The 14,602-nt window shown below is 52.5% G+C and overlaps 1 protein-coding gene across 5 annotated transcripts in view; it reads left to right on the top strand.

Moving 5' to 3' along the window:
* Positions 1–14,602, top strand: part of CCDC30 (coiled-coil domain containing 30) — a 41,001-nt gene that overhangs the window by 287 nt on the left and 26,112 nt on the right. For all 5 annotated transcript variants that reach the window (XM_027658211.1, XM_027658210.1, XM_027658209.1 and 2 more), the window contains exons 2-5: positions 247–414; positions 1,645–1,765; positions 7,402–7,559; positions 10,943–11,087. In XM_027658211.1, coding sequence (XP_027514012.1) covers positions 247–414; positions 1,645–1,765; positions 7,402–7,559; positions 10,943–11,087 — 592 coding nt within the window. The remainder of the gene's footprint in view (positions 1–246; positions 415–1,644; positions 1,766–7,401; positions 7,560–10,942; positions 11,088–14,602) is intronic.

Raw genomic sequence — 14,602 nt, 5'->3', positions numbered from 1 at the left:
TGTACCCCGGGTTTGGGATCGGGGTCTGAGAGGGGTCGGTTGTACCCCCGTGGGGGGTTCGGAGGGTCAGCTGTACTGCCTGGTTTGGGGCTGAGTGGGATCGTTTACACCCCCGGGACCGGCCCGGGGATTTGGGGGGTCAGTTGTACCCCCGGCACCTGGGGCTGAGGGGACCAGTTGTACCCCCGTGGGGGGTTCGGGGGGTCAGCTGTACCCCGTCCCCGTCTCACTCCCTCTCTCCCCCAGGCCGAGCCCCCGGTGCCGGCGGACGCGGTGCTGCGCTGGCTGCGGGCGGAGGGCGCGGACCCCGCGGCCCCGGCCCAGGAGCTGCTGGGCTTGGCCTGGCGGCTGCTCCGGAGAGCGGAGACACGGCTGGGAGAGCTGGAACGGCGGCGGGAGCAGGACATGAGAGACGTAAGGGGCCCCGCTGGAGCTGTCCTGGGATGGGAGCGGGGTGGGGAAGGGGCTGGAGCACCGGGGATGAGGGAGCTGGGGGGGCTCAGCCTGCAGAAAAGAAGGCTCGGGGGGACCTTTCACTCTCTGCAAGTCCCTGACAGGAGGGGGAGCCGGAGGGGGCGTTGGGCTCTGCTCCTGGGGAAAGAGGGGCAGGATGAGAGGAGGTGGCCTTGCGTTGTGCCGAGGGGAGGTTCAGGTTGGGTGAGAAAATTCCTTCATGGAATCTCAGGTTGGATGAGAAAGTTCCTTCATGGAAAGGGCAGTCAGGCACTGGCACAGGTGCCCAGAACAGTGATGGAGTCCCCATCCCTGGAGGTGTTCAGGGGGTGTGTGGTCACTCACTCTGGTGAGTGCAGAGAGGGGAACGAAACTGGGGAAGGGGCTGGAGTACAAGAAATGTCTCAGGGAGCTGGGAGGGCTCATCCTGGAGAAAAGGAGGCTCAAGGGGAACCTTCTCACTCTCTACATCTCCCTGACAGGAGGGTGGAGCTGGGGGAGTGTCGGGCTCTGCTCCCAGGGAACAAGGGATAAGAGGAGAGGGAACGGCCTCAAGCTGTGCCAGGGGAAGGTCAGGTTGGACATCAGGAGGAATTCCTTCCTGGAAAGGGTGGTCAGGCATCGGAATGGGCTGCCCAGGGAGGTGGTGGAGTCCCCATCCCTGGAGGTGTCCAAGGAAGGACTGGGTGTGGCACTCAGTGCCCAGGTGGGATCGGGCACAGATTGGACTCCATGATTTTGGAGGTCTTTTCTAACCTAAGTGATCCTCTGATCCCTCTCTGGGTTTAACCCACCCAGTCCCACACCCCCTCTATGCAGCAGCATGTCCAGAGGTGTCACAGCCACTCCGCTGCCCTGGGAAACTCAGGGCGTCCCCACTACGTCCCCATTCCTCACGTAGGGGCATCAAAAAGCAGGTGGTGAGCCCAGCATCTCCCACAGAGCCGTGGCTCAGAACCCCCCCCATCCCAGCACCCCCACACCTCACCCCCTCCCACCCTCCAGCCCTCCCAGTCAAGGTTTTCCCATCCCCAGCTGTGCCGAAGGTGCAGTGTCCTACCAATACTTGAGCTTATCCTTTAAATACGAAGGTGGCAGAGCTCTTTGTGCCCCTTGTGGAGGCTCTGGCAGCCACAGGGATAGGGCTGTTTTCCCTGTTCCAGGTGGAAAGGGCTGTTTTCCCTGTTCCAGGTGGAAAGCTACGTGGGCCACGTCCGTGCCCTGACGGAGGAGCGGGATGCCATCGCCTCGGAGTACGAGAAGGAGAATGAACAGCTCAGGTTGGAGCTGGCACGGCTGCAACTGCTCCAGGGTAATGATCCCTCCTCACCACGGGCCCAGGGAATGCCCTGGCAGGTGTTAAACTTTCCTGGAGAGCAAAGCAGCCTTTCTGGGGAATTCTCAGGGAGCTCTCAGGGGCTTCTCAGGGACCTCTCAGTGCTTTGCCCTTTGGGAGGTTGATGAAAGTGTTAATGAGCTGCTGGAGTTGATTTGGAGTTGTGATCCCTCCTCACCACGGGCCCAGGGAATGCCCTGGCAGGTGTTAAACCTTCCTGGAGATCAGAGCAGCCTTTCTGGGGGATTCTCAGGGAGCTCTCAGGGAGTTCTTGTGGAGCTTTCAGGGAGCTCTCAGAGAGTCCTCAGGGACTGGTTTGCTCTTTGGGAGGTTGCTAAGTGTTAATGAGCTGCTAGAGCTGTTTTTTAATTGATTTAGAGGTTCTTGCCTGTTTCACTGCCTTTATTCAGGGGATTTGGCACTTTCTCCATGTGGCTCTGTTGTTGCCTCTTCCAGAGGCTGTTTGAAGGCCAGAACTGATGGTGCTGTTTGCTTTCCAACACTAATTTATCTGTCATTGACTCCTCACTCCCACCCAGGCAGTGAATTTGCCTTTGGCTTTGGTTTACCCAAACTCCCCATTTTTTAAAGCAACTGTGAGGGACAGTGTCATGTACTGGGGATTCACAACTTGTGCCTGTTTATTGTCACAGAATCCCAGGATGGTTTTGGGTTGGAAGGAACCTTAAAACCCATCCAGTTCCACTCCCTGCCGTGGCAGGGACACCTTCCACTACCCCACTTAGAACTCCACTATTTTGGGTGCAGTAATTTTGTTTAAAGGAATTATTTCATTTATTTTGCTTCAAATAATTTATTTTCAAACTCTGGGGTCACTTCCAGTAATGGCAAATGTATTTTTTGGGGGGTTTAAATCTTGATTTTCTTCAGTCTTTTGTTGTGGTTTGAGTACCTTTGTTACATCAACTCCTTTCATGGAGTTGTCCTGGCCCTAAGGTAAAATTGGGGGTGATGGCACAGCTTCTTTGTGATACAGGTTTTGTTTGGGGCAGCAAATTCAGGAGTTTTGAGCATCTTTTGGGTTTTCAAGGAGCACATCTGACGGAGGGACTTTCCAAAGATGGGTTTGCCTAAAATTCTGGTTCCTCTGGGCACCTCAAGTGGTGGTTTGTGGTGAAAACGCTGGTTACAAGGGGTTGAAATGATTAATGAGTTTTTGGGAGCGTCACTGTGGCAGAAAACTCTGTTCCTGGTTCTTCTCTCACTGCCCACGAGGTGGCAGGAGAAGGACAGGTCTCTTCCTCAAAGCTGAAATGCAGTGATTCTGTCCCGGTCTTGGACTTTTTCCACTTCTGAGGGATTCTTGTGGCTGTTGAGCAATGATTAAGCCTGGGATGGAAGCCGAGATCCGTGTTCATGCATCTGGATTTTAACTGTGCTCGTGTTGTTCCCGGGGGGTTTTGTGGATTCAATGCCATAGGGTTTTTCTGAAGGGGTTTTGGGATATCACTGGCAGATTGTGGGTTTTAAGGCTTGCCTGTAGCTCAGTGCTGGCACTAGTGATGTGTGGAGATAATTTAGGGATCTGGGGATTGGAGAAGGCCCTGCTCCCCCCAGGCTGTCCCCTGCAGGGAGGGGGGGCAGCCCTGAGGTGTTTTGAGGTGTTTGTGGAGTGTTTTATTGAGTCTTTTATTGAGGATTTTTGGGTCTTTGCTTTGCAGGTTTGTTCAGCTGGAGAAGAGGAGGCTGAGGGGAAATTCCTCGGGGTCTGCAGCTCCTCCTGAGGGGCAGCTCCAATCTCTGCTCTCTGTGCCCAGGGACAGGACCCAGGGAATGGCTGGAGCTGTGCCAGGGAGCTTTAGGGTGGATATTAGGAAAAGGTTCTTACCCCAGAGGGTGGTTGGCACTGACCAGGCTCCCCAGGGCAGTGTCACGACCCCAAGGCTGCCAGAGCTCCAGGAGTGTTTGGACAACGCTCTGAGGGACAGGGGGGATTGTTGGATTTGTCTGAGATTTGGACTGGATGATCCCTGTGGGTCCCTTCCAGCTCTGGATATTCTCTGATTCCATGATTCTGGCTCAACCACTTCACAGAATAATCCCACTGGCCATCTCTGGCATGGAGCAGATGGATGTGCTTGTGCTGTGCCACATTCCCAAAGGATTCTCTCAGGCTGCTCTGGGGCTCTAATGTGGCTCTGCTGCTGAGTCCTGTCTGTATCCCTGTGTCCATTCCCTGAGCCTCTGCTTTTCATCAGAGATCACAGAATCATGGGATTGTTAAGGTTGGAAAAGCCCTCTGAGATCAAGTCCAACCATTCCCCCAGCACTGCCAAGGTCAGCCCTAAACTGTGCCCCCAAGTGCCACATCCACAGGTTTTCTGAACACTTCCAGGAATGGTGACTCCACCACTGCCCTGGATGGCTGTGCCAGTGCCTGACCACCCTTTCTGTGAAGGAATTTTCCCAAATATCCAACCTGACCCTCTCCTGGCACAGCTGGAGGCCGTTTCCTCTTGTCCCTTGTTCCCTGGGAGCAGAGCCTGCCCCCCCGCAGAGCTCCCCCCTCCTGTCAGGGGGTTGCAGAGCCAGAAGGTCCCCCCTGAGCCTCCTTTTCTCCAGGCTGAGCCCCCCCAGCTCCCTCAGCTGCTCCTCCTCACACTTGTGCTCCGGGTCTTGCTCCCCCTCTTGTTTTTGGGGACAGCTGGGTGTCTGCAGTGGGGACAGGATGATCCTGCAGATCAGGATGGACAAGGGTCTTGTGGAAAGGCAGACCCAGGTCTGCTGGGACTGTTAAAAATGTGGGTGAGGCAAGAGGAGAGGGTGGTGGTTGGGAGCTTTTGGGAGAATTGGAAGGAGAACCTGAAAGGGCAGTTGGGAACAGTGGCTGAATCAAGATTGTGGTAGAAAGGAGGGGCCTGAACTGAGAATGATGTGAGGAGCAGGATCTGTCCTGCTCTGCCTTGTCCTGACAGCTGGAGCTGGGAGGGGAGAAGGGAGGGGCAAAGACTCATGGCTGGAGACCTTGATCTGGGATCACTTGGAGCAACTTGATCTGTTGTTTCATAGAATGGAATCACAGACTGGGTTGGGTTTGAGGGACCCTAAAGCCCTCCAGTCCCACGCCCTGCCATGGGCAGGGACACTTTCCACTAGCCCAGGTTGCTCCAAGCCCTGTCCAACCCGACCTTGGACACTTCCAGGGATGGGGCAGCCACAGCTGCTCTGGGCAACCTCTGCCAGGGCCTCCCCACCTTCACTCCTTCCCAATATCCCATCTAAATTTCCCCTCTTTTAATTTAAAACCATTCCCCCTTGTCTTGTCCCTCCATTCCTTGTCCCAAGTCCCTCTCCAGCTCTCCTGGAGCCCCTTCAGGCTCTGAGGATCATTAATGCCCATCACTGACCCCGAGTAGTTTCTGATGACACAAATTCCTGCTCACAGATTTACTCTGTGCCTGGCACAGGTTCCTGCTGGAGCAGCCAGGGCTGGTTTCTGCTGGGCCATGGAACTGAGTTTCTGCTGGGCCATGGAACTGAGCTTCACCTCATGTGGATCTTCTGCCCAAAGTGACATTTTTCCTCCCCTCCAGGTGGTTCCTGATCCGATGGCTCTTGTTGGGCACTCCAGGGTGTTGTTGGAGGGCAGGTCAATGGCACATGTGCTGTGGTGCCAAAAGCCTTCCTGAAAAACAACTGGAATGGACAGTGAAGCACCACACTGGGGGGAGCTGCCTCCATTTATTTCAAAAGTGGAATAAAAAGAATAAATAGTCGTGGTCTGAGCTCGTTTGTTGTAACAGCTGGAACAGCTGGACTGGTGACACACACCCAGCAGGGACAGGGCAGGCAGGTCTGGGGTGAGGTGAGGACACCACTGAGCTGCTGCTTCTGAGAGTCTTCCTGGGGCAGGAAAATACAAATATAAATCTTGCTTCCAAACAAGCAGGGACAGGAGGTGGCAGTGGGAACCCAGCAGTGCTCTGGTGGAACAGTGCCTGAGGGAGCTGTTTGCTCTTCCCAGACCTGCTGGGTTGGGGAGGGAAGGGGTTTGTGAGAAATCAGTGGGTTTGACAAGCAGGTGACCTGTGCTGGGTATGGCAGACCATCCTCATCCTCACAAATCCTTTTTTTCCCTCCTCAGCCTGTGGAAGATGTCTGGGATCTGAGGCTGTAAAGTAAACATTACTTGGCAGGGTATGAGGGAAGCACTGGCAGGGGAAGGTGTCAGTTCTATAGGGGGTCCTATTCCTGGCCATAAATGGGAGCAGTTTCCCCTTCATTGTAGCTGGGATTTGGCAAAACTCTGGGAGCAAACTGCAAGGCAGGTTGGGGGCTGTCTCCTGGGATCCATGGGCTCTTCCTGGTGCACATGTTCGGAGCAAGTCCAGTTATTTTGATGCTGCCCAAAGCCCTGTTTGCTGGTGGGCCCTGTTTGACCCCCTATTGACTGAGCTGTGCTCTGTGACCCCAGGGGACCGCAGGGTGTTTTCCATCCACAGGGCTGGAACAGTGGAGTGGAAACATGGGATTGATTGATTGGAGCCTCGGGATGTGGTTAAATCAGTGCAGGGAAGGGAGGGCCGGGCTTGTCCAGAGCTCTGTGTGTTCTGGGGGAGAGGAATATTTGCTCTACTGGACATCAGTTGTCCAACTCCAGCTTCCTGAGTGAAAAAGTGGGAATATCCCTCCTTCTTCCTTACAGCTCCCTGCACTCCCATCCTGCAGCACTCAGAAACCTTTATCACCTTGTTTGGGCCAGAAATTTGGATTTGTTTTAATATGAATTACACAGGGAGGGTTGGAAAAGCCCTTCCCTGGCTCCACAAGCTGCTGGATCTGGTGCAGGAGTTACTACCCTGACCACTCCAGAGACCAAAGTTTCCTCATTTTCTCCTGGCAGGTAAATTCCAGCCACAAAAATGAGGGAATCTTTTTATCACCTGTTTGTTTCACAAACAGAGCAATGCCTGGCCATAAACTGACCTCTGCAAGTGCTGTTGTCACAAATCTGCCTTTGAATCTGGAAGTTTTTCCCAGTACAGGGTGTTCCTGGCTATAATTTTGGGATAAATGGTGAAGGATTGGCACTTTAATTCTTAAAGATATCTAGATCTGCCTCTCTCTTTGGGAAAATAGTGATGCTCTCTAGGAGTGATCCGGTGTTTTGTGTCTCTTGCTGAAGAAAATGTCAGCTTCTCTCCAAGGGATCTTGGGTATCTGAAGGTTGGAACTGATGATCTTTGAGGACTTTTCCTTAATGATTCCATGGTTCCCTCATGTTTAACCTGTTTAGTTTCCACCACTCAGGGTTAATGGTGTGAGGATAAACCAGGCTGGGAGGAGAAGGTGGTTGTAGAAACTCCTCCGTGGAAAACCAGGCAGGAGAACTCCAAGTAGGTGTAGCAGGTCCTATGGCTTGGCAGGCAGGGAAGGGGATGAATGAGCAGAAACCTTGGGAGAGAGGGAGTAGGGCTGAGATATCAGGTAAGAACAGGGAGTGGGAAGCAGGAGAGACTTGAGGAGCTGCTGGGCTCCAGGAGAAACAGCAGCTGCTGCATTGGAGAATTACAGGATCTGGGAAGCAGATCTGCAGGAAATCATGCCCTGATTGCTCCTCTGCTCACCCCAAGCCTTGCCTTGCCTTGCAGAAGCCCAGCTGAAGGAGGTGGAGGAGATGCTGCAGCAGGAAGGGCTGTCCCAGATCGCTCACAGCGCTGCCAGTGAACAGGTCGCCTATTTGCTGGTGGAGAGGACAGCACTGCTGGGGAAACTGGGACTGCTCCACAGCACCACAGAGGGGATCCAGGTACCTCCTGCTCAGCTGCTCAGGCTGGGGAGGGAATGTCTTTGGGATATTTCTGCAATGACAACTGTTTCTCCTGTCTCTGAGTCCTCAGTGGAGTCTCAGTGGTGAAGTACCTGAAGGAGCTACGGGAAAGGTGGAGAGAGACTATTTACAGGAGCAGACAGTGCCAGGACAAGGAGAATGGCTTCAAACTGCCAGAGAGTAGGTTTAGATGGGATATTGGGAAGAAATCCTTCACTGGGAGGGTGGGGAGGCCCTGGCACAGGCTGCCCAGAGAAGCTGTGGCTGCCCCATCCCTGGAAGTGTCCAAGGTCAGGTTGGACAGGGCTTGGAGCAACCTGGGACAGTGGGAGGTGTCCCAGCCCAGGGCAAGGGGTGGGTCTGAATGGGCTTTAAGATCCCTTCCAACCCAAACCAGTCTGGAATTCTTTGATTCTAAGTCAGTGTCTTTCTTAGTTTCCACCCTTGGACGTTGGCATTTGATTTGCTCCCACGTCTGCACAGCTCTCAGGGACAGGGTGGGATCGTTGGGGTGTCTGTGCAGGGCCAGGAGTTGGACTGGATGATACTTGGGGGTCCCTTCTATGATTTTAAGGCCACCAATTCCCACCTACTCCTGAATGTGGCTATTTCATGGAGAATTCTGGAATTCGGTGAACTGCTGTTTGTCTCTGAGTGACCAAGAAATGAGGAAGGAGCTGGAGCTGGGGGAAAGCAGAGAGAGGGGGCAAGACCTCAGAGAGGGGTCAGGGCTTGGCCTTCTGCTTTTGTGCCTTTCAATTTCTTCCTGTGGACAGGAATGGAATCACACAACAGTTTGGGTTTGGAGGAGAGAGGGACACCCTCCACTGGACCTCATCTTGAACACTTTTAGGGAATTTTTATAAGCCTAATGCTCCTTGTTTTCCACCAAACACAAATTCTCCCCAGTTCTTACACTGGGCACCATTTCTGTGGTTTTAAACCAGGTGAAGGACACTTTGGGAGATCTGTTTTCCCAGAAAACAGTCTCCCTGAAGCTGATTATTCCCGCCAGATGATGTCATTGCTGTCCATCCCTGTGAACCAGAAACTGTGGATTAAGCACCCCATTGTTCAGGGGAGCATCACTCTTGTTTCACAGAGTCATTAGAGTCCCAGCAGTGTTACAGGTTAATGGGTTAATTGCTCCTCTTACCCTGTTTTCGGGAATGTGTGGCCTTGCTTGTTCCCAGCTGACCTGTCCCACTCTTGGGATGAAGGGCCATCCCTGTCCTGTCTGGTACAGGGATGAATTCAGCTTTTAGCCAGACTGACCAAGCAGAACTGATTGCTTTGATGTGTCACCACTAAGGCAGAAAGAGGGGTCCAAACCTGCAGTTTGTGTGGTCGGCTCTGACAGATCCATGGGGAAATATTCTGGGGTCATGGTAGGCGGGAGCTCAGGAACATCTCTAGGAGTGCAAAATATGGGTGACACCAACCTGCTGAGCCTCAGGAACCCTCAGTGCTGGTTCCTGGGGGGAGCAGGAATGGGTTTGTAAATGGCTCAAAAGACAGGGGATGGCCTGAAGGATGGGTTTGGGGGTTCTCGTGGAGGGAAAGCTGGACATGAGCCCACAGTGTGTGTTTGCACCCCAGAGGCCAATTAAATTTGGACTCTATCCCCCTGCCCCCCTCAAGTGAGACCCCCCTGCAGAGCTGCCTCCAGCTTTGGGGGCCCAGCTCAGGAAGGACCTGGAGCTGCTGGAACGAGTCCACAGGAGACCACGGAGCTGCTCCAAGGGCTGGAGCCCCTCTGCTCTGGAACCAGGCTGGGAGAGCTGGAGAAGAGAAGGCTCCAGGGAGACCTGAGAGCCCCTTCCAGTGCCTAAAGGGGCTCCAGGAGAGCTGGAGAGGGACTGGGACAAGGGATGGAGGGACAGGCCAAGGGAATGGCTTCCCACTGCCTGAGGGCAGGGATAGATGGGATATTAGGAAGGAATTCTTGGCTATGAGGGTGGGGAGGCCCTGGCCCAGGTTGCCCAGAGAAGCTGTGGCTGCCCCTGAATCCCTGGAAGTGTTCAAAGCCAGGTTGGATGGGGCTTGGAGCAAGCTGGGCTGGTGGAAGGTGTCCCTGCCTGTGGCAGGGGGTGGCACTGGATGGGGTTTAAGGTCCCTTCCATCCCAAACCATTCCATGATCCTAAGTCTCCCAGTGTTACTCTGATAAAGGGAGTCAATCACACTGTGCCAACACTCTCTGGGTGAAGCTGAGCCCTCTGGCTCTGAAAGGCAGATCCAGGAGATCAGAGGTTTTAAAAAAAAGCAGTGAAGCCATAGAGCTCCCAGTACTCACTGGGACAACTGGGGTGTTTTCCCCAAGGATTTGGAATAACTCTGATTGAAACATTCCCTTCAAATATAAGGCACGATGGCAACACCCCTCTAGTCAAGACATGTTGAAGGTGAAAATCCCCCTCAGTGGTGCCAATGGGTGCATGGCAGGGCCAAGAGACACATGGCCATGCTCTGGCTGGTGCTGCTGTGCATTAAAATCTCCTGTGCAAGGCTGGCTCTGGTCACACTCACCAGGCATTGGGAGCTGGACTGCCCCAGCTGCTTCCTAAGGGACAGTGAGAAAGGAAATACATTTTCTTGCTGGTGGCACAGCTCATAGTTGAGATTTCATAGACTCAAAAGGTTGGAAAAGCTCTCTGAAGTCATCAACTCCAGCCATTAACCCAGCACTGCCAAGGTCAGCCCTAAACTGTGTCCCCAAGTACCATATCCACAGGTTTTCTGAACACTTCCAGGGATGGTGGCCACCACTGCCCTGGATGGCTGTGCCAGTGCCTGACCACCCTTTCTGTGAAGGAATTTTCCCAAATATCCAATCTAAACCTGCCCTGGCAAAATTTGAGGCCGTTCCCTCTCCTCCTGTTCCTTGTTCCCTGGGAGCAGAGCCTGACCCCCACCCCGGCTCCCCCCTCCTGTCAGGGGGTTGCAGAGCCAGAAGGTCCCCCCTGAGCCTCCTTTTCTCCAGGCTGAGCCTCCCCCAGCTCATCCTCATCAGACTCGTGGTCCCCCCCTATTTCAGGTCTCTTCTTGAGCACACTGGGAGGGTTTTAATTGGTTTTAGAATGGAAACCCACAGCCTGAACAGTTCCAGAGCCTCATCCTCAGGCTGTGCAGCCCCACCAGCCTATGCAGGAGTGAGTCCCCTCTGCTGGGAGCCAGGGAACACTCAGAGCTTTGGGTCAGGGCTGCCCTGTGGGCATCACCTGCCTTTGGTGTGTCCCAGAAGTGGCACTGGAGAGGAGGGGACTGGTGTCAGAGAGGGTGACAAACAGCTTTGCCTTTGTCCCATCTCCCTCCAATGAGGGTTTTCTCATTTCCAGTGGAACATTAACCCTTGTGCTTCAGTTCTGCAGGAAAGAGTTGGAGAGGGAACCTGCAGGAGCTGTGGGAGATCTGGATGATGCTCCCCAGAGGCTGGTGGTGGCCCAGGAAGAGCTCCAGGGGATGACAGAGGAGTTGGATGCACCGAGCAAGGAGCAGAGTGGAGCAGGTAAAGCCATTCCTAATTCCTGGTTGTTCTCAGCCCAGCCCACTCGGGGTAAAGTCACCTCCCCACCTCTGGGGAGGGGGGGCAGCCTCTCCTGTGTCCTCCCTGCTTGGAATGTGGGAAAATCAGGTGTTAGCCTGCTCCTTAGGAGATGGGAATGCAGTAATTAACAGTTACAAATCCCTTAATTCTGAGACTGGGGCTCTGTGATCCGTGAGAACCAGATCTGGACAGAATTCGTCTCCCTGGCTCCTCCACAGGGAGAAATTCCTGCCCTAGGAGGGGATGGAGAGGGAATGAGGACTTGGTACAGGAACAGAGTAGCTGAAATACCGTGTGCCCAGGTTTTGCTGGAGCCCTCATCCCAGGCTTCTCCACATGCACTTTGGGAATGTTGCCTCTTTGGGAGCCCTTGGCAAGAGCAGCAGTGATGAAGTGACTACTTAGATTGTGTCCCTTCACCTCATTTCTGAAATAACTGTTGCTGACTAGCCCTTATTTATTTTTAGTATTTTCTGTAAATACTGAAATATTTATATGTACTGAAATACTGAGGAAAGGAACAGTTTTCTGGAGGGAGATGTGGTAAAGCTGCTCTCGGGGTGGTCCAGGTGCTTTGCTGGACACAGGGGTATGGCTGCTTTTTTGGGGGGGGTTCCTTGCATTGCCCCTGTCCTGTGAAAGGTGGGAGTTCAGATTTTTGCTCATTTTGTTTTTGTTTGGGTGGAGTTTGAGTGGCTCTAGTCATAAAAACTGTTTTATTTCTGATGGGTGTACCCAGTGGGAGGGGGTTTGGCACCTGAGGAGGGGCTTGGATGTGGTTGTGGCTTCGGCAGCAGAACATCCTGATTGTCCCTGATTGTCAGACACGGTCCCAGTGCTGCAATGTTCTCCCATTCTGCTGGGATTAGAATGGGGGAGGCCACATGGTCTCCACCTGGTCCCACACTCCCTTCTGTTCCTCTGAGCAGATGTTTATGGTTGTACTGAGGAGCATCTCGACCTCTGTCCACCCAGGGAGTTGCAGATACTTTTTACCTTAAATTCTGAATCCTCTCTGGGTTTAACTTTATCCATCATCTCACAGTCCCTGAACCTGTGGTGCAGAATTCCAGTGGAGAGCAGCAAACTGGGGTGAGATGCCACATCCCAACCCCACGTGAGACCAAGTCACTCCAGGAGACTCCAGGTTCAGGTTTAGGGGAGAGTGGCAGGTCCTGGTGCTGCGTGTGAGGACCTGGACCTCACCCCAGGAGCTTCCAGGACCTGGCAGCTCCTCCCCAGCCTCCAGCCCCATCACACAGAGCCCTTTAATGCCAGGCAGGGCTGTGCCTGATGTGTGGATTGATCCACGTGTCCCCAGGGATGGGGTGAGCCTGCAGTGGCAGCTCCAGCACACGGAGCAGCTCCAGCCTGGGACCCTCATGGATCATTCCTTGCACATTCCCTGAGCTTTATGATCTCCTGGAGTGTCAGATGAATACAAGGCCTTGCAAACTGTGAGTAAGGGTTTGGTGCTTTGTGTCTGTGGGGTTTTGTTGTGCTGGGTGTGCAAAATGAGTGTGACATCTCAGTGGTATCTCTGCTTCTCCTCCTGACAAATTCAGAGCCAATGGCTCTATAAATAAATTTATTTGCTAAGAAAAACCCTCAAAGAAATCACTGATCTTGGCTAAAACACCTTTACTAGAACAAGGTCTTTTGCTTCAGGGATAACTTGTTTGTGTTAGAGGGAGTGGATGTAGTTGTTTGGGGCCAATTTGAGCCCAGTTAGTGGGGTTTTGGGGGTTTGGAATTGTGTTTAATAAAGGTATAAAGGATGTTGCAGGGTTTGGGGCTCAGAAGCAGAACTGGGCTGCCTTTATTGATCCTTGTAGGATCAGCCCTGAAAGCAGCTGAGGAGAAAGGAATGGGAAAAGAGGGACAATTTAGGGTGTTTGTAAGTGGAGAACAGCTAGAATTTTATCAGCAAGGCTCTTCAGTAAAATACTCAGGCGTCTTTTCAGTAAAATATTCACTTTGGTGGAAATTGAGGGTTGGAACGAGGAGATTTTCAAGATCTTCTTCCAACTCAACCAATTCTGTGATTCTGTGAAGAGGTTCTTTGCCTTTTATTTTCTTTATATTTTATTTTATTTTATTTTATTTTATTTTAAATTGCACAGCTGGAATTCCATTATCAGAGTCCTGGTTTGAATCAGGGGATTGGGATTGTGGGTTATGTTTTTATTTTTTCCAAATTGGGACCAAACAAGGAGAGATGTTTTGATTTTTGCCTGAATAAAATCAACGTGAAGCTGAAATTTCCCATGCCTACCCCTTAAGCTGTAAAGGGAAAAAACTCCTTCTTCCCTTTTCTGGGAAGAAAACTGTCTCCTCTCTGGTTTTTGGGACACAATTCTGTCCATGTGCTCCTCATCCCAACACCTTTCCCTGTTTTTTGCACTGGGAATACTGGGAGTGTGCATTAATGGGTGTTGTGATTGCACTAGTTTATTGATTCAGCCTTGAAGGGCAGCTGTGCAGCCACAGTTTTCCTGTCCCAGCCATTCTATAAATATTAATGCCTGGAAAACATGGATACAGTAACTGGTTGTGTTCCCACTTGGAGCAATGAGGCATTTTGCGGTGAAAATAAGGAATTTTTGGGTTGTTTTGTTCCAAAACTTTCCTTGCTGTTCATGAATCCCATGCTGAGGATGGGAGGGGAGGGATTCTCCATGATCCAGAGGCAAACTGGAATCCCTGGGATAACTGTGGATTGTAGGGGACACAGCACTGCTGCTGAACCTGGATCTCCCAGAAACTGGAGATCCGCTGTGGGAGGGAGAGGATGGTGTTCCCTGGGGATTGTTCCCTGGGGATTGTTCCATGGGGATGAGTTCCCTGGGGATGTGTTCCATGGGGATGTGTTCCATGGGGATGAGTTCCATGGGGATGTGTTCCATGGGGATGTGTTCCATATGTTCCACAAGGATGATATTCCATGAGGATGGTTTTCCATGGGGATGGTGTTCCATGAGGATTGTGTCCCTTGGGGATTGTGTTCCACTGGGATGTGTCCCATGTGGATGCGTTCCCCAGGGAGGTGTTCCATGAGGATGATGTTCCATGGGGATGAGTTCCGTGTGTTCCACAAGGATGTGTCCCATGAGGATGGTGTCCCACGGGGATGTGTTCCATGAGGTTGTGTTCCATGGTGATAATGTTCCATGGTGATAATGTTCCATGGTGATAATGTTCCATGGGGATGTGTTCCATGGGGATGGTGTCCCATGGGGATGGTGTCCCATGGGGATGTGTTCCATGAGGTTGTGTTCCATGGGGATGGTGTTCCATGAGAATGGTGTTCCATGAGGATGTGTTCCATGAGGTTGTGTTCCATGGGAATGTGTTCCATGTGTTCCACAAGGATGGTGTTCCATGAGGGTTGTGTTCCATAAGGATGGTGTTCCATGGTGATAATGTTCTATGGTGATAATGTTCCATGGGGATGTGTTCCATGGGGATGTGTTCCA

The sequence above is a fragment of the Corapipo altera genome, unplaced genomic scaffold (genome assembly GCF_003945725.1).
Source record: "Corapipo altera isolate COAL_440 unplaced genomic scaffold, ASM394572v1 301, whole genome shotgun sequence".
NCBI lineage: Eukaryota > Metazoa > Chordata > Aves > Passeriformes > Pipridae > Corapipo > Corapipo altera.
The sequence above is the reverse complement of the archived record's forward strand: the minus strand, read 5'-3'. Positions and strand labels throughout refer to the sequence as shown.